General features: G+C 40.0%; 2 protein-coding genes across 2 annotated transcripts in view; one reads left to right on the plus strand and one right to left on the minus strand.

Moving 5' to 3' along the window:
* LOC136427224 (cysteine-rich motor neuron 1 protein-like) overlaps positions 1–3,528 on the plus strand; it is a 56,990-nt gene extending 53,462 nt beyond the window's left edge. The window contains exon 4 of the mRNA XM_066416005.1: positions 2,568–3,528. Within this exon, the coding sequence (XP_066272102.1) occupies positions 2,568–2,618 (51 nt within the window). The 3' untranslated portion in view covers positions 2,619–3,528. The remainder of the gene's footprint in view (positions 1–2,567) is intronic.
* Positions 3,529–5,970: 2,442 nt separating this feature from the next.
* The window catches only part of LOC136427226 (cyclin-dependent kinase 7-like), a 31,476-nt gene continuing 10,262 nt past the window's right edge, over positions 5,971–27,184 (minus strand). The window contains exons 11-12 of the mRNA XM_066416006.1: positions 26,769–26,919; positions 5,971–7,462 (exon numbers count right to left, since the gene is read on the minus strand). Of these exons, the coding sequence (XP_066272103.1) occupies positions 7,437–7,462; positions 26,769–26,919 (177 nt within the window). The 3' untranslated portion in view covers positions 5,971–7,436. The remainder of the gene's footprint in view (positions 7,463–26,768; positions 26,920–27,184) is intronic.

Here is a 27,184-nt window from a genome sequence, read left to right on the forward strand (position 1 = left end):
CAACATCCTGTTTCTTAAGACCATTGAAGGAGCCGATCTCTAATCTTAAAATGACAGCAGGGAAGACGAGGATGACACATCGACCACGGACAAGGCCGGATAAATCCTGATACAAAACGTATTTTGTGTCCCTGTCTAACATTGTAAGGACAGGATAAGGAGTAATATACCTTTCAAAGCTCAAGGTCTGTCAGCCTGAAACTTTTTTTTCCAACCCCCTTTAAAGATTTCCGTCAATTAACTATTCCTTTCCCTGATATGTGAGACAAGAATGTAAAAGTGAACCTTAAAGATTTATCAACACTGTAGTTACCATAACATTTACAAGCCACTAGGGCGGCCAAATTAGAATCATTTTGAGGTCTCATGAATTCCTACCCACATACCAAATATCAAAGTAATCCATCCAGGCCCTCTCAAGTTATCATGTTCACATGATACACACAGACGGACTAAACTTTGTGAGCCTGGTTTCTGCATCTTTTCAACCTTCTTTAAGTGCTGATGACATGGGAACCGGTACAGTGTGACTAAACCTGACTAAACCTCTTAGTACAAGGTTAATCTTCCTAAGGGAAGTAAGATAAGCCTCAGCACCAGAGGGTTGGAATGGAAGCATTTATATACATGTACCCCAGCTGACAGTGAAAAAGTAATCACACCAGGTGTAGCATGCGTAGTCCAGTGGTTAGCAACCCTGCCTCTGGACCAAGAATTTATGAGTTTGAATCCCGGCTGTAAAGCTCACACAACATGCATGCTACTGGAAAGGGTTGCAGTCCTTAAGACAGGACGTTAAGCCCTAGTCCACCATGCATTGTACTTGCGGCCTATAAGTATAAGTAATGTTTATGAGGAACAGTAATCACACCAGCTGTAGCGTGTGCGTAGTCCATTGGTTAGCAACCCTGCCTCTGGACCAAGAATGTATGAGTTTGAAACCTGGCTGTGTCGCTCATCCGACATGCATGCTACTGGAAAAGGTCGCAGTCCTTAGAACAAGACGTCAAGCTATGGTCCACTGTTCATTGTACTTGTCGAAAAGAGCTACAAGAATTTCCCCGGTGCAATGAACCTGTAAATACTGAACATATTGTATGGCTTCTGTCACCACCAGTGAAAGAGTAGCTTATCTGTTCATTTGAGCTAATATCAAAATTGATTCGAGATCACTTTAACTTTTTTTAATAACAAACTTATGGCTTTAACCTCTTTGTCTAAGTGTCTTTTTTTTCAACTAATGAGTGTTACCTGTACTGAAAGTTTTCTAGTGTATAGAAAATGGCATCATTGTACAATGATTGGTGAAGGTTAGCATGTTTGTTACCCCGGTAGTTGCGTGACAAGGGAGCCATATTATCTACATGAACTGTCCAGAGAAATTATGAGAAGATATTAGAAAATAATTGGTTCAACCTTCCTTTTCCCTAAAAAAGGTGTTGAATTGGTGCAAAGGTAAAACACGAACACAATGTACTACATATATCTTGTATGTTTCAAATATCCAATGGTAGTTTGTATAGAGACACCACCATGAATGCCACTACATGTATATATGTAGTGGAGGCCATACATTGTTTTGATATACCAATTGCCAAGTAATAACACAATTTGTAGTTGTTTTAATCCTCTTGGCGCAAATGTTTTCACTCCCATTCTTAATTGTTTCTGATCAGTACTTAATCGTCCATGAAACTTAACATCTAGCTGGTCATTAGATATGACAACACTTGTGAGAATGGGTCATGGCCGTCACTGGGAATGATTAATACCTCATAAGTTGTATCTTTTGAACTCAAAACATCACATCACATTAATGACAGGTGGGTGGACCAGCTGGAAAGACTGAATGAGTCAGAATGAAGGACAATAAGAACAAGCCGTTCTAGAGCCCAAACCTACACACCACTTCTTTCCGATAGCTAAAGCTATCTGCCACCAAAAAATCAAAACCATAGCATGTCCAGGTCAAAATATACAAAAAACTAAAGGTTAAAGTCCCGCTGCAGTACCAAGGTCACACAACCAGGGGGCGCAGTGTCCCACCTATATTGCACTGTTGCAATTCTAATAAAATAAAATCGAATCAATCCATTCAGGGGTTCTTGAGTTATGCTGACCTAAAATATCTGGAAACACAAAAACACACACAGAGACACACACAGACAGACCCAAAACAATACCTCCATTTTCGTCATGTTGGCGTAATAGTTAGGGTGTTTGGCCCAGAACCCAGAGGTCCTGGGTTCGACTCCCCTGACATGTCACCAATGTTGTGCCCTTGAGAAAGGCACTTTACACAACTTTCCTCACTCCACCCAGGTGTAAAAATGGGTACCTGACTTAGGTTGGGGAAGAAAAGGAAGTGGAAGGAGAATGTTATGCTCTACCTTCCAATACCGTACCCTAGACACAGTGGATAACAATCCACTGCCCCTACGGACTCAAAAAGGCCATGGGACTACCTTTACCGGTACCTTTACCTTTTAAAGATGCTAGTAATAGTATATCTCAATCACAAGACATTCATAATCTTTAAAATTTCTGTTTCTTTTTTTCTACTACAGCACGAAGTCTCAGGAGGAAAGTGGATGTGTATGGTGCCAGGGTGCCCCTGATCCCATCATGCTTTGCAGAACAGTGCAATCTCCTCTCTTCACTGTTACATCACAGGGATTGTCATGTGACCACTGTCGGCCAACCAGATTCTCCTGCAATATCTTTGAGGGTATCAAGACTTTTCAGAAGCATCAAAGTACATTGTACATGACTGTGTAATAATGTCTTAGGTTTTATGGATATTTTTAAGGAGATTGATTGAAAACGATTCATGATGTCAAACTTCATTTTAGGCTGAGAGATTTTTAGTGAAAACAGTTGGGAAAAAATTGGTAACACACCACTTAGAATGAGATGATGGCAAATTATTCTGTCATACCAATGTTCTTGGTCATACAAAATGATCAAGAATTTTATCCAGTCTGCAATCCTGAAGGTTTGAATGTAGCAACCATTGCTCTATACTTGTACACTTCTAGTACTACCATATTTACTAATATTCAGGTTTCTACAATGTTGTCTGATTTGTGCCTACCAGATACAAGACATGTATAACAGTGCCTAGAACACAAATGATGGGAAACATTTTCAAGAAATTACACAAAGGGAACTGACTAGCTCTGAAGTTTTTAACTTCAAGTGAACATTTTTTTGGGTGTTTTCTCCATATCACTGGTAATGGTATAGGATTCAATGTACAATGGTGTGTACATGTACATTGTACTGTACATGACTTGTGTACTGCAATTCATCTGGTGCCTTTACTAATTGTGCCTCATACACTTTTGCAATGTCTTAGACAAAGAAGAGATATACTTCACAATATATCCCCTTCTACAACATGCATTCTGTATTTTGCTGCTTATGCACAACTTCTGAATCGTTGAACATACAAGTAACATGTTATTGGTCTGTATGAATTTTATGACAGCTTGAAATTTTAATAACTTGCACCACACCACTTTCACCAGAGACAGTTGTGAATAACTTTTCCGAAAAGACAACTGGCTTGCCTTCACAAATATCAAAACAATGCCGCAACTGCGAAGTAAAAGTTTTGTTTTGTTTATTCTTCACTTCTGAATCTGGTATAAAGGTTTTTGATGTTTGTTTTATCGATATTTGAGAATTTTTTGTTATGCTGAAATCGATAAGTTGTTATGAACCCACAGTTTGGGTATATTGTACATAATAGTTAATGTGTTTAAGGTAGAAAGAAAGTTAAGTAAGAATACGTGTATGTTTTGTACGAATGTGTATTAAGGTTCTGTCATATAGTAACTTAAGTATTAAATGTTATAAGCATACTGTTGTTTGTAATTGTACAAAGGAATGTAAGTGTACCGACCTATGAAAGAAACTTAACACCATGAAACACACTGGGTACAACGAAATATACATGTACCTTGGACCACAAGCAGCAATTCAGTTTTCAACGTTCAGTTTTGTTCCACAAGATCATATTTGGTTACATTAACATGTCATGTAAGATATTTTGGTCTAATTTATGTTATTTGTTTGTGTATTTATTGTTTTTTCAGTACTTTTTGTGTACCTACTTTTTTTACTGACAAGATGTAAAAGGTTAAACATGTATCAGTAGTTAAAGGTGTTGGAATCTATTGCAGGAATTTCAAAGAAGTAACAACAATAAACCATCTATGATGTAGCGAGGACAAAAGTACATACATTGTATGTTTTTGGTTTCAAGAATTTCACCAGTTTGGTCAAAATGACAGAAAAGAAAGACAAATTCAACATTTAGTAGGGGTTTGCGGATTCAATGGGGTGGTCTACAGGGGTGGGCTAGTGGGGTGGGCTACCTCAGCATATACCCTCTCTGGACCTCAAGGCTGTGCATGGGGGTTTGGCCTCTTATGGAATTTCCTTGAAGAGGATCTGGGTCAAGCTGTGGGTGGGCTAGAGGGAAGGTAACAGCACCAAGACTGGTAGAAAAGCCATTTATCATAAACAAACTTCTAAGTACTCAGTATACAATTAATTAGGATTTTAGGGAAGAGGTACAAGGGGAAATAAACTGGAAGTTGCATAGAACAGCTAGGGAATGAGAGAGCCTTTGTTTGACAAAATTCAAAACACATGTCTCACATTTAGACTAGAATGTACCTGAATGCATGTGCTTGCATACAATGTACAATGTATTTGTGGTCATGTGTGTCAGTGTGCATGAGTTGGAATGTTTTAAGTGTGTGTGTTTGTACAATGTATAGTGTTGCTTTTGTTGCTCATTTCTTTCTTGTAGCCACAATGCTACTGTCCTGTTGGCCTGACTGAGCAGTATATAAAGGAACAGGGAACATAGCCCTCCATGTTTAAAAATCTAAAACTAGGGATAACAAACTCCTGCACGATGTAAATGTATGCAGTATGCTCATAGCCCACCTCCACCCCCCACTGTAGCATCCCCAAAGCAATATGATCCTTCAGCAAAATAAAGCATTCTTTCCGGCCCTCCCACAGAGTGACCCATCTTTTCCTCAAGGAAATTCCATTCAATGCTAAACCCCCATGCACAGCCTTGAGGTCCAGAAAGGGTAGATGCTGAGGTAGCCCACCCCACTAGCCCACCCCTGTAGACCACCCCATCAAATCCGCAAACCCCATTTAGTAGACAGTCCCTTTACTGAGAGTCAAAATTTTCTTATTTCCTTTATGTTTCTTTTTACATCATAGAAATTTTACTCTATTGAATTTCAAGTTGTTTATCTGGTGTACTTTTTGACATAGCCTTAGTATAAAGGGAATTGAGGTTGATAATTACATGCATTTAAGTATCCAAATCTTCAGTGCTAGCACATGTAAATCACCACTGGATATACAGTCATATTCCTAAGTGCCAAGAAAAAGTATAGAATACATGTATTTTCAAATGTCAACACATTTTTTTGTGAGGAAGAAAGATCTTGACTGAATAGAGTATGACACATGCTTGGGAAGTGAAAGAAATCATGGCTTTATTGTTTACCATCCATATTATACATGTACTAACATGCATCTGGGTACTTTATCCCAAGTAGTTATTATTTGCTCAAGTACAAAAGTGTGAAATCACCTGCAACATCGAGATTGACGACAACTTAGTAGACATTTTGCACTATGTTTACCCTGATGGCATCATACATGTTACTCCGATTCCGTTAGTATTGGTTCACAGTCAGCAAGTCATACGCATGTTTTTTTTACATGTACATCAGGTTAGAGACTACCAGTAGAGACTCCAAATGCTAGGAATGTGTTAAGGTAGTCTCCCATTAATAAAACTTATATTTTAAGTCAATCCATTGATCTAAAGTGACATGTGAAGTTGAAAAGTTCTGACTGTCTTTGAATTTACAGACTCTTCTCGGGATCTCTACTGGTAGAATCACAAGAGACACATACACACACATGTACATGTAACAACAACAAGGCTATTTATTACATTTTTCATGTTCTACGTTTGCGTGAATGAATAAGATGTTATTGATAATTGTGATTTCACATTGCATCATTTTTTTACACGTCTGAGTACAGTATTGACAGTTGAAGACAAACTTTGTATGAGGTCTGAAATGTTCCACAAACTGACAAAACAATGTACAGAACAACAACAAGCAACACATTATAAAGTGCATTATGAAAATGTCTCTTTAACACAGACAGAAGTTAGTTTACTTACTTTGATTGAGAGTGTTAAGTTAACGTTACTGAGTTACAGTAATAAGGACAGGATTAGATGCAAACTTACTTTTCTCAAATGCTGGCTACTGATTGATATACACACTGCATTTTGTAACCATCTAACAACATAAGTGTCTTCAACTTTTAATGTGTTAGATATACTTGTATGGACCATTACACTATCACACATAGTGTACAGTACAGTAAATATTTGTATCCAAGTCAGTATTGTGGTCAGTGTCAATAAAAATGGTGTTTTAGATTCTTACATGATTTGGAAGTGTTTTACTCTGTAGTTACTTTTGAATAACTTTAAATAAAGCTCAAAGCTTGACCAGACGGAAGAATGAATGTATGTTACACCACAGCCACACTAGAAAGGAAAGACAACATATACCTAGCATTTACATGACGTATAAATACACACATAAACTGAAATGATCATAGTTCAAAGTATGTAAAGTTAAATGCTGTTAAAATCTGGATTTGAAAAAAATAGGCCCATAAGACATCAATTTTTTCCTTTTTATATTAGTCTCATATGCTATAATAATCAAAGTTAGTGTTACAGTATTTAGTGCATAACTTATGTTACGTGACGAAAAACGTGAAATAATATTTCTTTAACCACATATTCTATGAAAGTCTCTTAGATATGTCAACATAAAATGTTTGGGAAGTTTTCTGGGTAACCTACTATATAAATGCTAACACAACAAACTAAAAGTATCACAACACTACTGTAGGAAAGAAACAGGCAAATAAATCATCTTTTGATATCCAGATATAAACTTCTGACAAAAACTTTGCACATATCTTAGCTTTCTTTCAGAGTTTTGACATACTGCTTAGTCATATGCAATCTGATTTTCTTAAGCTTAGTTCATGAATATCCACTTTTCTCACTTTCCTAATGAACTGTAAAGATGCACACATTTGAAAGTAATATCAAATTAATCTTAATTGCTTGGAATGTCATCTCTCAGATACAAAGATAACATAAATTGGCACCTGGACAGAGAACAGAATGATACATTCAGAGATTCTTCTTTATACCTAAACTTTCTGTCAGTGCCCTATTGCACAATGATGTGGTGCCAATGGAACAACTTGACTAGATAATCACAGAGTACCTGACTTTTCTTGTGCTGAGGAATCAGTAGGCATCAGTTCTTATTGCAGCTTTGGCTTGAAGATCAGAAAAGCAGTTTCTTCTTCAGTGCTGTAGAGAAAAAAAAATTAAAGTTACATTTCTAGGTCTGCATTAATTTTGAACATTTTAGGTAAAACAAGTGTAATTCTACACATCATGTTTACCTTCGATTTTTTAAAGAAAGAAGAAATTGTACCCAGCATACATGTACTTGAGGGTTTTTTTTCATTGAGTTCAACGTTTCTTCTACATGATAGAGTGAAAATGCACTCTTTGGCTTAGGCTGTTTTTCAAAACCTAGTGTTGGTATTATCAAAGTAACAAGTTGCCTTAGTGCCTGAAACAAACATTTCTCAACTACACAATTTACATGTACGTATGTGGTGAAGGCAGAGCCTGGAACTAAAACAGGATGACACTCAGGCTAAGAAATACAGTCAAACCGGTGCAAATGACAACCTCACCAATGTGACCACTTTTTGTAAATTTTTCATTGATTCAAGCATAAGAATCCTGTATTATACAAATGTACTCTATTGACCACCTGTCCACATAGACCAGATTCTATCAGTTCCCCAAGTGGTCTACGTATATGGACAGTTTTAACTGGCGAGAAACCAGTGTTTTGCACATGACAAAATACATGTAGACACTCAGACTGTCCATGTACCTCCCCAGGTTTTGTAGGTAAACTGCAGATAAGTGACACACAGGTGGGGGATAAGGTACATATTTGAGCTGCGGCTCCCAGATATCTGGTGGCCTTCTGTCATACATTGAGGGGGCAAACAGTGCAGCTTGGGGCCCGAAGGTCACATGCAGGGGACACATGTCCCTCTCCTCTTAGCCTGGAACCCAGACATACAGGTGGCATATTTGAGCTGCGGCTCCCAGATATCTGGTGGCCTTACATGTATGTCATACATGTGCTCTGTCTGAGGGGGCAAACAGAGCAGCTGGGGGCACGATTCGAAGGTCACATGCAGGGGACAAACGTCCCTCTCCTGTTAGCCTGGAACCCAGACATGCAGGTAACAACAGGTCCCTATGATTTTAGCCTAGAACCAAAGACAGACTGGCACATGTCCTAATCAATGTTAAACAGACATCCAGGTGACTCAAGTCCCTATCAGTATTAGCCTGGAACTCAGACATGCAGGTACATGTAACACTGTCATGTCCCTCTTAGGTAAGCCTGGAACCCAGACATGCAGGTAACACATGTCCCTATCATGTTAGCCTAGAACCCAGACAGGCAGATACATGATAGTTCATCTAACACATGTCCCAATCAATGTTAGCCTAGAACCCAGACATGCAGGTAACACATGTCCCTATCATGTTAGCCTAGAACCCAGACAGGCAGATACATGATAGTTCATCTAACACATGTCCCAATCAATGTTAGCCTAGAACCCAGACATGCAGGTAACACATGTCCCTATCATGTTAGCCTAGAACCCAGACAGGCAGATACATGATAGTTCATCTAACACATGTCCCAATCAATGTTAGCCTAGAACCCAGACATGCAGGTAACACATGTCCCTATCATGTTAGCCTAGAACCCAGACAGGCAGATACATGATAGTTCATCTAACACATGTCCCAATCAATGTTAGCCTAGAACCCAGACATGCAGGTAGCACATGTCCCTATCATGTTAGCCAAGAACCCAGACAGGCAGATACATGATTGTTCATCTAACACATGTCCCAATCAATGTGTTGGCCAGACAGGGATCTGTATCTGTATCTGTATAGCCGGTACAACCGCCATTAGGGGTAACACACCAGCTTCGCAGGCACGCGGCGCGGCAGCAGGGATAGAAGCTTACAGTTCCTTGAAGCCCTGGGAAAGACTGATGACCAAGTTAGGGAAGGTAGGAAGAAAGATAGAATAAGAAAAATGTATACATTATACATGTAAATTTCAAGACTTAACATTACAAAGTTAACTCAAAATTCATTATGTCCAGTCTGCATCAATTACATTGAACATGTGCATGTACCTCACTTTCATGCATCAATTGCGAAGGTAACCAACATCAGGTCACGTGTGCAAGCTTGCAGAAAAGATCAGCCTTACAATTTCCTTAATTATGTAATTTGCTTTACGTTGGTACAACCATACTTTGTACAACCTGACAGTAGTTTTTGTATTCTTTCACATCTCCATGCAGGAAAATGTTTGCTTGCAAGGACTCTGTCTCCCCAACAAAAAGCACAAAACAGTCCTCAAGAAGAGAGTATATTTGTCATCCCTATGGGAGGCCATGTAAAGTGTTCCTAACGTCTCCGTGTTTGTTTGTCGCTGCTCCCTTTTCATAACATTTGCTTGTCTGCGGTTGTGTATAAATACTCCCGTCCTGGGAAGGGGCAAAACATACAGTGGCTGCCCACTGGACAGCAGATTAGCAAGGACTGGTCAAAGGCTGTCTCCTTCTTTAAATTTTTTTTTCTGACCTGCTCATTGTTTGGGAGCCCATGTTGTTGACTTTCATTGTTAACCCTTGTCCTGCTGGATTTCCAGAGCAAAAATATAACCCCACTGCTGAAGTGCCCAGACACCTTTGAAACTAAGGGTACTAGTTGGATGCTGCTCATTTTCAGTTACTTTGCTTTACAAATGCGCGGGTGCAACATACTCATTCTAGAAATACCCTCAACTCAACAATTGTCAGGGCTAGCATACAGAACAAGCATGTGCAAACCGACAATTGTCGGGCTCAGCAGGACTAGGGTTTTAACTGTCGTTCTAAGCTGACGAAAATACATTTTCATCAGTTTCATGTCAATACATAAAATGATGGTGTGTTACGCCGAAGGGCGGTTATACCGGCTATACAGATACAAATAAAGTTAAGATTTTTGGACAGAAAGAGTGAAATTTTTCTGTCCCAAAAAGCAAAGGTCTGTTCCATCTTGGGACGGAGAGATGGGTCCTGGAGACAGCCCTGGACTGGTCAAATAGCTTGGACCAAGTTGGAGCTCAGACAATTTTGGATCACAAGGTCGAGGGTTCCAATCCCAGTGAACCTGTCAGAGTTCTGGAACCCGATTGGCAAGCCACATAGGAAGATTAAAACTTTGCAGAACCTACAAATACATGCATAATGTACAGTGTGTATAAATAAAAGTCATGTAATAGACTAGATCCAATACAGAATCAAATTGCCAGAAATACAGGGATTAAGATCATGATCAGTACATGTAATGGTACACAGAAGAGAAGAAGGAAGGAAAGGAAAGAAAAAATAAGATGAAAGGATCAAAGGATAAAGAAAAGAAAGGAGGAAGACAGAAAAGGAGCTGAAACAGAGAGCATCCCGGTGAATTTATTTCAACAAGACACACATGTACATGTACATGTATCCGAGTCATGCTCAACCAACATCTTTCAGTGCAACTCCGATCAGATGACAGATAAAATTCAGAGAATTTCTAATCCTGCCATTCTGAGCTTTTCATGTGGCCGGGCTGTCCCTCCGAAATGACCCAAGGTCACCAGATCTGGCCATATGGACACCTCCCCTGAAAGATAATATCAAGTCTGTCCCTTTGGATTTGTCAACTTAATCCTCTCTTAAGCCCTCCAAGTTTAAACATACTTAATCCAATTTGACTGAGGACATCACATTAGATTTGTGTGACTACGGTCAATGTTTGAAATGTAGCACATCATTTTGCTAGGTAAAAAGTTTTTGTGTTTATGGCTGATGTCTTGCGAAGAGAAAAATTAATGTACACAATGTAGTTTGTATAGGAACGGATCAAATTTAAAACTACACATTTCTTCACAAACTTCAAAGCTAGACTTGCTCAGATAGTACAAAGCCTATCATTATTGTAACCCTTAATCTTTAAGACAAGCTGCACTCTAGATCTAAGAGAAGAAACTGCTAGGGGATTGCATCAATGTTTATAGTGCATATATAACTATTTCTTTTAAGGTTTCCATCAAAGTCTAAACTGGGCTTACCCATAACTTTTTACAAATAAATCCCCCCCCCCAAATAACAATAACAGCGAAACATAAACTCCTTACAGAATGATACTAACAAATGTAGTATGATTTCCTTTGTATATTTCAATACTTTCAATATTCGTTATCATTATGTACGATGTACTTTCCACAATGTGCCTTTCCAGGTGCATACCAATGGCTAATCCTCTTGGCTTTTCTTCAACTGTTTTCCTGAACATTCTTTGAGAAAAGTTTGGAAATGAAATACACATGTACATGGCAGACAAGAAAGGTACATACAAGTAAAACGGTAGACAAAATGTTGTTAGTATTGTGCTTTTTTCATAATGTACATATAACTATATCTTTGTGATTTGTGTCTTTCCCAGTGAAAGCCAATGGCTAATCCTCTTGGCTTTCCTTCAACTTTTTGTTCTGAAAAGTCCTTGAGAAAAGTTGCGAAATGAAACACACATGTACAAGGCAGACAGGAAAGGTACATACACGTAAAACGGTAGACAAAATGTTGTTAGTATTGTGAACCTTCGACCCACTTGCACATGAATACCCTTTGTTGAAAATAATGATGTCTGGATCTAACTTTCTTCAGACTTTGTTGTACTGTTGTACCTGGGGGCAGCTTAACCAGACGCTTCGTTTAATCCCAGGGCATGTCATTAGAACATGTTTGTGTTGGATGCAATAACGGGACCGACGAATGATTCTGGCCACACAGACCGCTGCAGTACCATAGCAAGTTAATAGGGGACCCAAAATCCAATCATTTCGAGTTGTCAAGAAGACCTACCCACATTACCAAGTATCAAGACAATCCATCTAAGCATTCTTGAGTTATCATGTTGACAAACGGAAGGAACAAAGGAAGGAAGGACACACACACGGAAGCTGTTAAAGGAACTATATAGTAGAGGGTCTGCATGCTCTTTTCTGTAAGACGTTGGCAGCCTATTTTCGATTTCCCGTAATTCGTAGGGAAAGCGGTCTTATGCACGTAATCCTTACATGTAGTTGAGCGACTAAATTTTATATGATTGCCTTCCTTGTTTTTAGCGCAATAAGTAAAAGGTTCTTCTGAATTTAGTGTAAAGCGTTGTCGGGACCCCCCATGCAGACCCTCATGGTAAAGTGGAACTACCAAGTACAGTAGGAACACTGAGGGGAATTCCAATCCTCATGATTGGCCACATAATCATAGATTAAAAGAACCTACTTCCGCATATACAAAAGAATTCAGACCTGATGCACTGCATATCTACATGACTTGTATATCAACATTTCTGCATTCAGACTTCCTAGTACATGTATCTCTAAAGGAAGACTCAGGGGTTTTCTTAAGGCATGGCATGGCAAAGACATGTGCTGCACCTATCTGTTCTAAAAGCCTTCATGTAGTCATGGGTTGTAGGCCCCAGCTCCGCGGACTCAATCAATAACGATTTTTCCTTCCCCGCCTGAGCAGTTGCGCAATTGCAAGACAAGCCAACCTAGTTTGGATTTGGATTTTGGATTTCATTAGAATTGCAACAGTGCAATACAAGTGGGACACAGGCAGCTATTGCTTATGTTGTGACCCACACACATATAATATATAATATAGCCGTTTTTTACACTTGGCTGGAGTGGGGAAAGTCGTGTAAAGTGCCTTTTTCCCAAGGGCACAAGATCGGTGGCATCAGGGGATTCGAACCCGGGGACCCTTGGGTTCTGGGCCGAAAACCCTGCCGTTACGCCACACTGACCCCACAACTTTTGGATAACTTCGGCATCTGCCCACCCGCTTTTGCCGATATTCCGGTACACATACGGTATATATATATATTGTGTGTATATAGTACAAACACTCCCTCCAAGGCCTACAGCCCATGATGTAGGTGGTATCACTGATATGGTGACTCTTAAATCCCAGGGTCATGGGCTCGTGCCCCTCATCGGCCCAATTACTGCCAGGTAAGGGTCATCAGAGGTGACGACTGCCACTACTGACCACGCTTCCATCAATCACAGCGAGCTGAGACCTCTCCTCTCTATAAATAGATGACTTAAACTTAGGGGATCCCATGTCATCCAACACATGAAGATTGCAGGTAGGTTGACCCAGCAGGTCCAATCAGCAGCCATCCTCCTAACGTCCTTCCAGCTCTCACCCACTCACTCACTCACTCACTCACTCACTCACTCACTCACTCACTCACTCACTCACTCACTCACTCACTCACTCACTCACTCACTCACTCACTCTTCAGTTTATCGTCTTCTTTTCCCCACCATCTGGGGGTCTGGATGAGGAAATCTCTGGACTCTGACTTGAACACTGCATCCTCTTTTTGTACAGGTGTCTAAGATGGTGGAGCATTCAACTTAAACAATTAAACTTTTTCTCTTTAATTGTGTTCTGAATTTCTTTCCCCATTCCCGTTTTCCATCATTTTATGTTATCTGTTAGGCTACAGCAAGTAAATTTTATGGATGACATACATGCTTTATGGTATTCAAGTTTGAAAATGTGGATGTCCTGTTTTTTTGCCCGACTTGTTTTTTTTGCACACGTGCACTAAATTTGGAGTCTGCAGAGAATGTCATCCATAAAATTTACTTGCTGAAGATATGGTAAAGATGTTGGGGAGAACCTGTGCTAGAGGTTTGCGTGCAATCTCAGATTTCTGTATCTAAGTTCTACCTATGGTGCTTAATCCCTTCACAAACAGGTAGGTGCTATCTGAAGTGACAGCATGTCGCAAGTGTCTCCTCACAGCCCGCAGCACATTAATCATGGGTAACTCAGGACCTGAGTTTTAAGTACTGTGTCAAAGAATCAAGGAATCAAAGTTTTGACATAAAAAATACTTCTCATGGGAAGTACGTACTGCTGGAACAATTTATTCTTCATCTCAGTGTGTAAGCACCATCTTAACAGAACCATAGATAGGGGTATTGTAGTTAAAATCTTACATTGTTTCATCTACAAACTTTGTGTGCTTAAGATTCTAAAACTATTCCTTCTGTTTGCAGATGGGGTAGATTTGGGTGGAAATTATGCTGCATTAACTGAGTGAGTGAGGTTTGTGCTTTGTCACTTGTTCCCTTCATGTAAACGGTGTTTGTTTGTTTGTTAGTGACAGTAGCGTGTGTCCACATTCTGCAATAATTGGAATTTGAATGCTAGTTTATGTTACTAAGTAGTGCTGTATTTCTTCCAGGCCTTGTGTGAAAAATATACAATGTACATGTAGGTAGGGTTCTTTATCTTTTCACAAATAACATGCAGGTGGAATCAAACCTGACAACATGCCACAAGTGTCCATGGAGGACCCACCCTCCATAAATCACATGTAACTCAGGCTCTAAACTTACTTATCCTCACTCCAACCCTGTCTCTCCCACACTGCCCAACATTTTACACAGGCTGATAGAATTCCTATACAAACTTCAGGCCTCCCTCCCCCTCCTAACCTTCCTGTCTCATAGTGTCAGGGGAGAAGGACTTGTACCAACATGGTTCCCATTAAGTAGCATTCTTCCTGCACCTCTTCTCCATCTGATACTTGGAACAGCAAGGCCATCTTAAGACTGTGTTTTTGTTGGAACTGGTGGCAAGATTGTCTGGCAGAGGGTAAATACCTCTTAAGGCAAATCTGTCCTGATCCCCCTTACAAAAACAGGATTAAGTGGTTAGTGTATCCACACTAAAGACCTCGAACTCATCTGTGGTTTTTACCTAGACAAGGACATCGGGCAGTAAGAGAGCTTAGAAGATGCATTACCATACACATGTACATGTAGGTGACAAAATGTGCTTGGGTATAGCAGGACAGTCTCTTTAACAAGAATTGTTATTCCAAAGATCTGAGTCTGATACAATATCATATTCAGTTACAACTTGCCATGCCATGGCATTGTCCAAAGTTGATAGATGTAAACAAACAAATTGCTCTGTAGCTAAACATGAGCCATATCAGTCACTGTACATCTAAGACATGTATATTGTATGAAGTATGAAGATGGAAGACATAAATAATTTTCTTGGGAATTTTCTTCATTCTCCCTCCATCATGAAAATCTAATTTTCTAATCCTTGTAACAAAGAAACAAACAAACAAACAAACAAGCAAAATAACGAACTCACTGGCCAAACTAATCAGTCCATACATGTAGGTTGATAAAACATCCATGACACAAGTAATCATAGCCCTAGGAAATAACAATTAAGTTACACACAAGAGGAACTGAAGTATTGTACACATTCACCAAACTGAATGCACCAAACCCTGAATTCTTAGCTGCGACTGTTGCTAATTTCTATGACTTGAACCAAAGCCAGTACAATTCTGTTTGTCTCTTACCCCGCTGTGAAATAGCAGTCCGATTAGTTACAACTTTTTACCTAAACCATGAAGGCCAGGGTTAAGCTGCAAGGTCTGGACTTTTGGTGTAGTCAGCTATAAATAGTATTATAGATGGCCTTACTGATACTCTTTGAAGTGTTTGGTCCAAGGACTGTTATTGCATGTTTGAATCATCACCAATCTTTTTCTCCTACTTGACACCATCTTGTATAAAGCGTTAGATTTTTTTATTCATCATTCTAATTTCTTCTTTTCTCAGATCTCGTTTCTCAAGACAATTAATACAGGATGAGCGCAGATCAAATATTAAACTTAGCGAGAGTCACCTCCTTTTGGCTAAGTACTGAACAATTACTGTAACCTCTAGATGTAAAATGTACATCTGTGCATGACATTGTCATCTCATCATTCATCCTAATAGATACTTTTGAGGTTATGGTCAAGTTTGATCCCCAATTACTTCTGTCATTGTATCATAATCTATGACCATTAGAAAAGTCAAGAAAAAGACAATGATAAAAATGAAATCGGCTTCTGCAGTTCCAAAAAAGCTGCTAGGGGCCCAAACCTACACAACTTACTTTCACTTCCAAGAGCTATCTACCACTTAAAAATCAAGACCATGGCATGTCCAGAACACAAGATATCGAACCCGCAACTTCTGCTACAGTACCATTAGCAAGCCACTAGGGGGGCCCAAAATCGAATCATTTCGAGGTCTCAAGAAGACCTACCCACAAACCAAATATCATGACAATCAATCAAGGCATTCTCAAGTTATCGTGAGACACACAGACACACAGACAGACACACACACACACAAATGCTGTGCAAAACATAACCTTCTCAGCAAAGGTAATAAAATTTCTTGCATTCTACATTGTACAGTCAAACCTGCCCAAGGCGACCACCCGGCGGACCGAGCAAAAACGGTCGCGATGGACAGGTGGTCGCCATGAAGAGGATTCCACTCACATGTTTCCAGGTCGAGGTTTTCAAATACAGTACGTAAATGATGGAAAATTATGTGAATTTAGACAGCATGACCCTCACCAGGTTCAATTCTCATTGACAGAAAGATCCTACAAAAATTACATTTTCCGTTATCGATGTAATAATTGCATACCGCTACATCGTGTACAAATTTTCGTCATAATTTTGACTACAAAACGATGGTTGCCTCGATGATTTCGCAGTGCTCTCCCACATTCACACGTTACATTGAATAGTACACACACACACGCACATCATCGAAGTTTTAAGGCCTAAGACAAATCCCTAGAAAACGCCTGCTGGTCCCAGCCTTTTTTTGGGTCGCCGACCGCTGGATGAAAGGGTCAAAAAAATTTCGATCTGACAACTAAAGATGAAAACGGAACGCGTTAACGGTGTGATTTCGTCGCGCCGCGCCGTGAAGCTCTGTGCCACCGCATCGAAGGGTAAGTCAGTGCAGCAGAACGCACAGCGTCCAATAAAGGTTTGTGAGATTCATGGAAATAAAAAGAAAATAAAAAATTTGATTTTCACCAATAACTAGAGTATTCGTAAATGTTCATACACAAAATCATCGTGTTTTAGAAAGGTCAGCGGTACGCCAAATCCGGGCCGCCCGAAATCCAAGATGGCGTAGGGACCATGGAACAACCGTTGATTTCTCGCCTGATGTTTTGCCCGCCGCGAAGTCATTTTTCGGCGGAATTTAGCAAGACACAGACACATTTTTGTTGAAAATACAAGAAATAGATAGTAATTTCTGTGAAATTTGACTTTTTGACGCCATGCACTACGTATTCGTTTTGAAAATTGAGTTTAAACGGAACTGAGTTCACGTTAAACTATAAGATTACGATAGGCACAACAACATCACAAACATTTGTCTTTACAATGTTTATAGGGGGAACGTTTTATTCAAACACTTCATGGAGGAATCGATGGTATAACATTGCTATATATTTTTGATCTTATTTTTGTCCTTAAAAGTCTTGAAAACATTTACGTGAAATCCGACAGCAAAATGATCTGATGTCACCACACGCTTGAAAATTAGACGACCGCCATGGGCAGGGATTGTGCTCTGTGCGGTCCCAATTCGTGGCGGTCGCGGTCGCGTTGGACGGGTGGTCGCCTTGGGCAGGCAGCTTAATGCTTGTGCCTATGGGGAAAATTTTCGGGACCGAGAAAAAGCGGTCGCCATGGCCAGGTGGTCGCGTTGAAAAGGTGGTCGCCTAGGCAGGTTTGACTGTACTTATTTCAAGATGGTTCCCACACTCAGAGATCAAATTCTGTAGATAAGGAAGGAGAAAGCATCGTTATCACAGAGCATCTCAGACTAAGGAAGCTGTGTCTATCTGCGGATATTTGGGTGGCCATTCCCAGACAGCAGGTAGGGCCCACCACTGTGCACACCCACACACACCCAGCACATCCCAGACATGTGGCTGTGTGGTAGGTGCAGAGTTCATGGCATTCTCAGTGTGTACCTTGTTCTGTAAAATGGTAAATATTTGCGGTGGTTTTATGTTCCTGTTTATGGCAGTGATCTTTTCACCGAAACATACTACTTTATCTTCACGGTAGCAAAATTTCACAGTGTAAGGAAAATGGACATTTTCACTGAACGTTAACTTCACGGTGGTGGCAAGTGATTTAGAGAACGGACGTGTGAAGGAATCATACATGTACATGTAAGTAATAACAACATGTTTTTTCACAGTGATGATAAGTTCACGGTACAGAGGTGACCGTGAAGACAGTGAACATAAAGTTACAGTGAAAGAAACAAGAATTGCAGTATTGATGTTGTGCCCTTGGGAAAGGTACTTAACACGACTTTCCTCCTTTTCCAGGTGTAAAAATGGGTACCTGAAGTCGGTTGGGGAGGTAAAAGGTGGTGGAAGGAGAAGGATGGGCTACACCTTCCAATACTGTTCCCTATAGAAACAGTGGTTAACAATCCACTGCCGCTACGGCCTCAAAAAAGCTATGGGACTACCTTACCTTTTTAGATATTTTACCTTCACTGAGAACTTAAAAACCATCGCCAACATTTCCTCTTTTACAGTAAATTAAACTATTCATGGAAGTTTCAACTGTAAACTTAAAACCACTGCAAACACTCTATTTTCTCCCAACTGCGGAATTAAATCCCTGCAAACATCTCCCTGTTTTACCGTATATGTTCAGGCTAAGTTCGAGCTCACTGTCTGAGTCAATTTGCCCCCAACCACGCACCACATGTGGAGAAAAAACGGAGGTGGTTTTTATTATCTACATGTTCATGTAAATCAAGTCTTGGCTACCCAGGGAGGCCAGAAGTTCGAATGAAAGTTCATCTTTGACGGTAGTTGATGCTACTGTATAAGTGTTTTTTTCCACTGGTGTTTGTTTGTTGCTGTTATTTTGTTTTTTTGTTCAAAAAAGTTGAGAAGGAATCAGCATGATTTAGTTCTTTCGGGGTCAAAGGAGGAAGTTATTAGATTTGGGGAAAGATTCAAATCTACATTTCTAAATCTGTACATGTATTCTGCAATTTTCATGGCTGTTCATCAACTTCAAGATGGGGCCAATTAGAACATTACCAGACTATGTAACTTCAATGGAGATATGCCCTCTCCACATCTCGTCTACTTTCAACATGAAACCAATCAGTAAAAGTGGTACTGACAGATACATGCATGGTGAGTTAAGAAGAATACAGTGTCATAAAACATTTCATAATAAGATCTTTATGACTAGGCCTGTCTCGACTTTAGATTTGTCTCAGTCCCACTCATTCTTTGGGAGCCAATGTTCATTGTTAAATCTGCCATTTTCAGGTTGCCAAACTTCATTTTCATCAATTTAATTGCATAAAGATCAGACTTTTTGGACGTCTCAACAAGCAAATTTCCTTCCCAGAATGGAGGGACGGGTCCTGGAGACATACTTGATTATGACACTTACGCAAAGAGGATGTACCGTGGTATGCAGAAGTTTGGGAAAAAAGTTTCCACAGAAAGTTGGATGTATACATAGTTGATGTGTGTTGTCACTGTAAGAGAGGATCAGATACGTGTACACTGCCGGGACCATCAAACAACAGAACATGCAGACAGACACCTCACAGACACCCACCCACTCCTTAGAACAACCAACTGTTGATAGAGACAGACAGTGCTGCTCCAAGATAGTGGCTACTGTATTTCGTTCAAAATGTTTGGAGGAAAAATGTGGACTGACATTAAATTGATTTGCCCTCATCTGTCTAACTACACGTATATGTAACATTACAATATAGCTAGTGCCTATGCCACCAAATGACTGTTTCCTATTGTTTTGTGTCATCTGATTTATAAGTCTTGAAAGTTTTTCTGAAACTTGATAAAAATGACACATATTCACATGTTCTCCATGCATACTGATTATAAAACACTTAAAAGCTTTTACCGTCATGGTTTGAGAAGAAACAAAAGGCACATTTTGTCTTGAAAACAACCTTGCAAAACTACATTTGTAGAAACAACGAGGCCTACACTAGTCTTGTTGCCTGCTACAAATCAGGAGTACAGCTGATCCAGATCCAACCTCAAATACCACTCCATTTTCACACCTCTGCTCTGTTCCCTTGCCAGTTCTACCACCCTCCCACTCCTAAGAAAATGCTTCTGTTTTATTTCAAGTTCTCACAAGTACCCATCCCGAGAGGGTTCTACACAAACAGCAACAGGTGCATTTGTGTTAGTCAAGAGGGTAAGGTTCAGAGGAAGTGGTGGAGGCAAGGGAGGTGTACCCTGGGTGGTGAGTGACCGTGTGCAGGCCCAAAAGAGGGTCTGCATGGGGGGATCCCAACAGCGCTTTACGCTGAATTCAGAAGACGTATTATGCTAAAATCAAGGAAGGCGATTACGCAAAATTTGGTCGCATTGCACAAATTAAAACTGATTAAGACGGCTTTTCCTACGAATTACGGGAAATAAAAAATAGGCTACCTACGCCTAACGGAAAAGAGCATGCAGGCCCTCCCAAAACAGCTCGAGAACAGTGCTGCACAGATCCATGTGTTATTGTAGAAATATGAATAAAATTGCAGACGTTCCTCTGATGACCACGGTCAGCACGGGTCAGTAGTGCTATCAAAGGGCATGTGTGATATGCTTACTTGTGATAACTGACAAATTGCAGGCCAACAAAATTGTTCCTTCAACCTGTGTATCTTACAGAAACTTCACAATGTATTCTAAGGAAGAAGGCTACAACAGATAAGAAAAAATCTATATTTCAAATAAGGCAGACCTTTCTTTGTCTATCCGTTTCTCTTATGACTTGCAGTGTACGAAATGAAAGAAAAGTTCACTGCCGCTATACTTGGTTCAACGGCTAAAATGGCATACAAAATAAGTAAAAGATTACCATCTGGTATATACATGATTGTATGTTTTGTTATTCTACAATAAGTACATTCTTTGTCATTTATTTGATGAAATTGATGTATTTCAGGCAGAACATTATTTTTAATATTCTTTCAAAAAACGCTTCAAAGTTCATAGCAGGAGTAACCATTGCACTTGAAGTTGATACACAGCCAAGTGCACATGAAGACTTCAACCAAGTACTACAGGAAATTGTGGTCATGTTCAGATTATGGCCACACTTTGGAGGTGTTATTGGTATAAACACGGGGCATGTGACAGGATGTTTAGGGCACAGAGGCACCAACAACATTACCGACAAAAGTTGTTTCCTAAACCCTGACTGGAAACAGAGCTCATCCGGTAGAAAAAACATGTACAACTTATTTGTCACCTCCCCTTATCATCAATCTCATCTTGTATCTTATTTACAACTCCAACTTTTTATTTGTTTTAATAAATAGAATAAAAAGTTGGTGATGCAAAATACTATGGCAGGAACATAGCTACATGTACATATAGTTCCCTGTGGCTGTAAAACAATATCCCTGTATATGTAACAATTACTTTACAGATCTACTGCTTACTTGGACATTTGAAGAATTTATGGGATCATAAACAGTCTTAGAAGTTGACATTTGAACCAAATTCAAGTACAAGATCCAGTACAAGTGTATGAGCATGTAAACAATTGCACAGACCCATGAGATAAGGACTGGGAAACAGGTGTAACACACTAGTGCTGAATTAGCTGTTTGGCTACCAGTTCTGTATTACTTACAGGGTTATGCCGCTAGCAGAGAGGTTTCAAGTGCCTCTGTTCTACAATAAGCTAAATATAATACTTATCAGCCAAAGGGGTCAAGTTTCAATTTGAGAGAAAACAGTACTTCGCCAAAGCAAAGGTAAGAAGTGAACTGAGGGTGACCAATTGTAAGGAGCAACCATGGGGTTTGCAACATTTTTTTTCTGCATATTTTCATGTACCTGTACCTGCAGACAATATTCAAAATTACTAGCACATAATTCTACCGGCATCACTCATTTTCTTCACATCAAAAACAATCTTTTATTAAGGTGTTCCTGGTATTCTCTTAAATCTTCAGTCTGTCACACATCATGATCTAGAATGCAACTGTGAACTGTGTAAGGCAAGTTTTGGAACAAATATCAAGTACATAGACTAGAACAGGTTAGGTGCAGGTAGACATCAGAAACACCTGCACAAATCCAATTCTACCAGTCCTGCACAAACCTGCACGTCTTTCTAGCCCTGAACCAGTCTACCTGTCATTTGCAGACCTTGCTAACAACGTGTGTCTCTTCAAACCTAACCATCCTGAAGGTTATACACTCGGCATCCTTCCACATGTTTACACTATTGAGCCCCTGTCCTCCCCAGGGCACATTTCCCCCTGAACCCCCAGGGTACCGATTACACGCCATGGCTACTGTACCCCTGATCAAAGCCCCGTGCTGACAGGCGGGGACCCCAACAGAGGAAGGGATACCCTTGGCTTTGTCTGGCTTTATTCTCCTCTGGGGAAAGATAAGACCCAGTCTGAAGACTCCCTTGCGGAGGGTAGGAAGCTTTGAACATCTTAACTGGGGGGCTGGTGTGAAATGCGTTGCAGAAGGATGTCTACATGGTTTAAGTCAGATGGCTAATTGGTCAGGTGTATCAGAGAGGGGTCAAGAGGAGGAAGAAGAGGAAAACTTGCACATGTACACATGTATATGTACCTTTTGTGTAGAGTGTAATAACCCGTTTTAATTAAAGTAATTCGTAGCTTGATCACTCAAATGCAACGTAGAGCATAACTGGTACATTCTTGGCAAAATGAAGCCAGCCTGCTCTAATTTAATGTATTACGTAACCACTGTACCATTTACTGTACCCCCATGCCCATACATGTACATGGACACTGCTTTCATGGTCTAATAAGGGACATGTAACGTTACATGACTTCTTTTTCTTTTAGCAAAAACTTTTTCATACCTTCATCTACAGTTTTTCATACCTTCCTCTACAGTTTTTCATACCTTCCTCTACAGTTTTTCATACCTTCCTCTAATATATGTATACTTGAACTCAGGTTGGTTAAGTTTCAAACGCACTCTGTCTAGAAAGACACACTGACCGAGGAAAGACCCTGGGATTAGGAAGATTCATGGACAGTCAAGTCTAACCAGGCAGTGAATTGTCAGGTTTAAATCAGGCTACCTTTTCCTGCCACTGGAAAGGTACAGTTTTTCAAACCTTCCTCTAACATACTTCAGGTTGGTTAAGTTTTAAATGCAAGTTCTGTCTAGAAAGACACACTGACCAAGGAAAGACCCTCAGATTAGGAAGATTCATGTACAGTTTAGTCTGACCAGGCAGTGGATAGTCAGGTCTGAACCTGTCCCTTAAATAGCCTGTATCTACCCCTGCTACTGGATACAGTTTTTCATACCTTCCTAAATATATTTGAACTCTTCAGGTTAGTAAAGTTTCAAATGTGCTCTGTCTAGAAAGACACACTGACCGAGGACAAGACCCTCAGATTAGGAAGATTCATGGACAGTTTAGTCTAACCAGGCAGAGGATTGTCAGGTTCAAACCTGGCCCTTAATAGCCTGTACCTACCCATGCTACTCGATACAGGATCAAAGCCAAGCGTTGACAGGTACATCAAAGGAAGTAAAGATAATCATTACAGCACAGAGTCCTGAACTACAGACACTTGTATATACTGTGGGGAAACAATCAACCTGTTAGACACACAACAACACAGGGCATGCTGAAAGTTTAAGTTGAAGTCTTTCCCGTACTAGATGGTGCATAGGGCGGCACCCATCTCCTTTTCAATAGCCCTTGGGCCACACAACTTTGTGCACTCACTACAGCAAGGGGCTAGTTCACTGGTAGTGGTGTGTGTTCAACTTACTCTTATCCTCTGGATAGCGCACAGGTGGTCCAAACATCAAACCCTGTGGTACACGTAGCAAAGGGAAATAGATATATCGCGGAATAGAATTGAATATATACAAATGCTCATCAAAAGGCAAGACAAACTAGAAACACTCTTTCCCAAATGCTGTGTTAAGCAGAGAAAGCAGCCAGGGAACTATCAAATGCATGGTGAACACTTACATTGATGAAGGTTAGACTTAGAAACGGTGGTTAGAAAATGGTTAAAAACCTGATGATTGACAAATTTTGCTGTGTTATTGACGAAAAGTAGGCGATGCTACATTTTGTACTTGAAACGTCTGACCGTTTCCAAAATCATATCAATAAACTGATTTATATCACACGGTCCGGAACACCTGGGCTGCGAAAATGTTCGACACGGGTGTTCCGGACCGTGTGATAATTTTCCGTATCACACGGGGTTCTAAGTTGTATCACACGGGCTTCCATAGAATATTTAGAATGAATTTCGAGCGCGCCAGTCGCCCTGTCGTCAAAAATTCGAATACCGGATTTGGAGGTTGGAATCAATGTTGCTACAGTTTTTTGTTTGAGGACACAAAAATCCCTCAACTTCTGGCGCATTCCGCATTGAAGTGTGTGTTTTCTCGGGTGGGTATGACATATATAAAATACAACACGGTGTACGCATCACCCTCGGTCCCAGTCCTACCGTGGGTCCGATCGGGCTGGTACCTGGGGTGATACCCTGTGTTGCATTCTATATGTAAAACCAGGCCTTAAACAAACCAAGGCTGCTAGAGTGTGGGAACTTGAAAGAGAAACTCTTGTTAGGGTTCTTGTTTGAGAGAGGATTAGTTCTGGTTGAGGACAGGGGAGTAAAGGAGAGAGGCATGACATGGTCAGGGTGTTTGGGCACAGAACAAAAGAAGAGTTGTGTTAGGGGCTCAGAAGTCAAGGTTAGTTTGTACAGCACTGTTGACAGGAGTTTTGAAGACTTGCAGCATTAGAAACTGTTCTTTACAACCCCTTTCAACTAGAGGCTGAAACCGCTGGGTGATCGCTGACTCAGGCACCGACTGACCGAAAATTAATGTCCAAAAATTTTGACAGCACTGTTTACAGGAGCTTTGAGGAGTTGCAGCATTAGAAACTTTTCTTTACATTTGTACACTCCCCTTCAACTAGAGGCTAACTGAACTGCTGGGTGACCGCTGACTCAGGCAATGCGGTGACCAAACTTCCAAATATTTGACCAATCGTTCAACGAATTTCATGGGCAAAGAATAAACCTAGTAAGTTTGTTTGTTTCGTTGACTTCTGAAACATACGTATCATATTCCAATCATCAAAGCAAGGGTCACACAAACCCAGTTTTGGTCACTCAATGGTTGGTCAGGGATCACTGTCTATGAGAAAGTGAATCGTAATCAAGGATAGAGGAATATGGAAGCAAGCCTCTCTTCACAGACATTATTTAAAGCACAGAAATAAGGACCAACAAAGCATAAACAACACTTTGTTTTGTCAACCATAAGCAACTGCATGACACTTTTTTAAGAAAAAAGTTAACATGTAGAAGTGCACATCTTAAAACTGTACATGTACATGTACATGTCCCAAAAGAGCTATTGTGAATACTTTAATTCAGCATGGCTCAATTTTGTACCCCTGTGGATGATTTCATAATTATCTGTTGAAGTACATTGTAAACATGGGCTACTATATACATGTACATATCTTCACTTGTACATGTTGTAAATAGAATCCACATTTTGCCTTTATCTTAAGTGTAGATATTTTGGGATACAGTTCAACCTCCCTGACAAACAAAAGGATTGTCGTGTATCTGATTATTCTGTACAAAATAAAGCAATAAAATGAGCAAATCGGAACTAAATGTGGACACAAGCCTTTCTGTGGTGCTAGTGCACATGTGAACAACAAACACACCTGTAGTAAACAGGTCTACCACATGGCCTGCTCATAACAATAGACCAGTTTTATGGTGGTGTAATGCCCCCTAGCATGGCATGGAAGAACTGCACAACAGTATTAAGGATTCTTATGAACAGCAAGAACCGGAAATTTTGTTTTCAAGGATAAGCTGAGGGTATTCAAAAATATCTAAAAGCAAAATCTACAAAAGGAAGAATTAATGGTATCAAGGAGGTTGTCCAATTTCATAATGGTTCATTTCTGCAGTATACACATATCTGTAGCATCTACATGTAGGTGAATGAAAATATTCTAACAATTTTCTTTGGTCAAACTCAAACTTCCTGGCACGTTTGACCAATTGCTGACGTCACATATCCATAAAGACATGTGTCAATAAAGTCACGTGTCTGTAATTCTCACGACTTTACATTCGGAAGTGATTGGTCATTATTGATCCTGAAGAAGGCGACAGTGGTCTTTGAAAATTTGATCTGTGAATACATGTACCTTAGTGTTGGTAGAAAGTTTAGCATTGTATTATGATTACTACCAACACAGATGAGCTTCCATGATAATCAAAGCGTAATGCTTGACACAAACCATACTGCTTCATAGCTTGCATAGTAAATTGTTCTCTAATGTAGCCAACATCTTTAGTGTGTGAAGCTGAGTTTGAGAAGAAAGGAAGTTCTTGACAGTGATCGTAAGAAGTTAAAGAAGGAGCTTGAAGGATGAGAAGACAGTGGAAGTGGTGTCTTATTTATGTCTTCAGCGACACTTTACAGACTTCAGTCACGTACTTGGGTCGCTGTCAGCAGGTAGTTTCCTCTTGACCCCGACCTTGACCTTGTGATTCTCCTTGAGGATCTCAGCAGAAGTTCCAGATGGGAGGGGAAGCTGAGGGTTGGGTGTCGGCCCAGGTTTGTTACTGAAATATGGCATCTGTAGGGCCTACAGAAAAACAAATAAATGTGTCACACACTCATGAAACTGCTTTTCCAAGATAACTGAAAAGTCTACTAACAATCAAAGAAAGCCTTTAAAAATTTGAATGCAATATCATGTCCCGCTTTGATAATACAGTTGTCTGTATTTCTTTACTACAGAAAACATTACACAACATGTGTATTTTACAGCAACACGTATCCATGATTATTTATGTACATTTTTGTATAATCTAGTTTTTCATTTCAAGTATCACACAATCAAGTCGACA

This window comes from Branchiostoma lanceolatum, chromosome 2 (assembly GCF_035083965.1).
Source record: "Branchiostoma lanceolatum isolate klBraLanc5 chromosome 2, klBraLanc5.hap2, whole genome shotgun sequence".
NCBI classification, from domain to species: domain Eukaryota; kingdom Metazoa; phylum Chordata; class Leptocardii; order Amphioxiformes; family Branchiostomatidae; genus Branchiostoma; species Branchiostoma lanceolatum.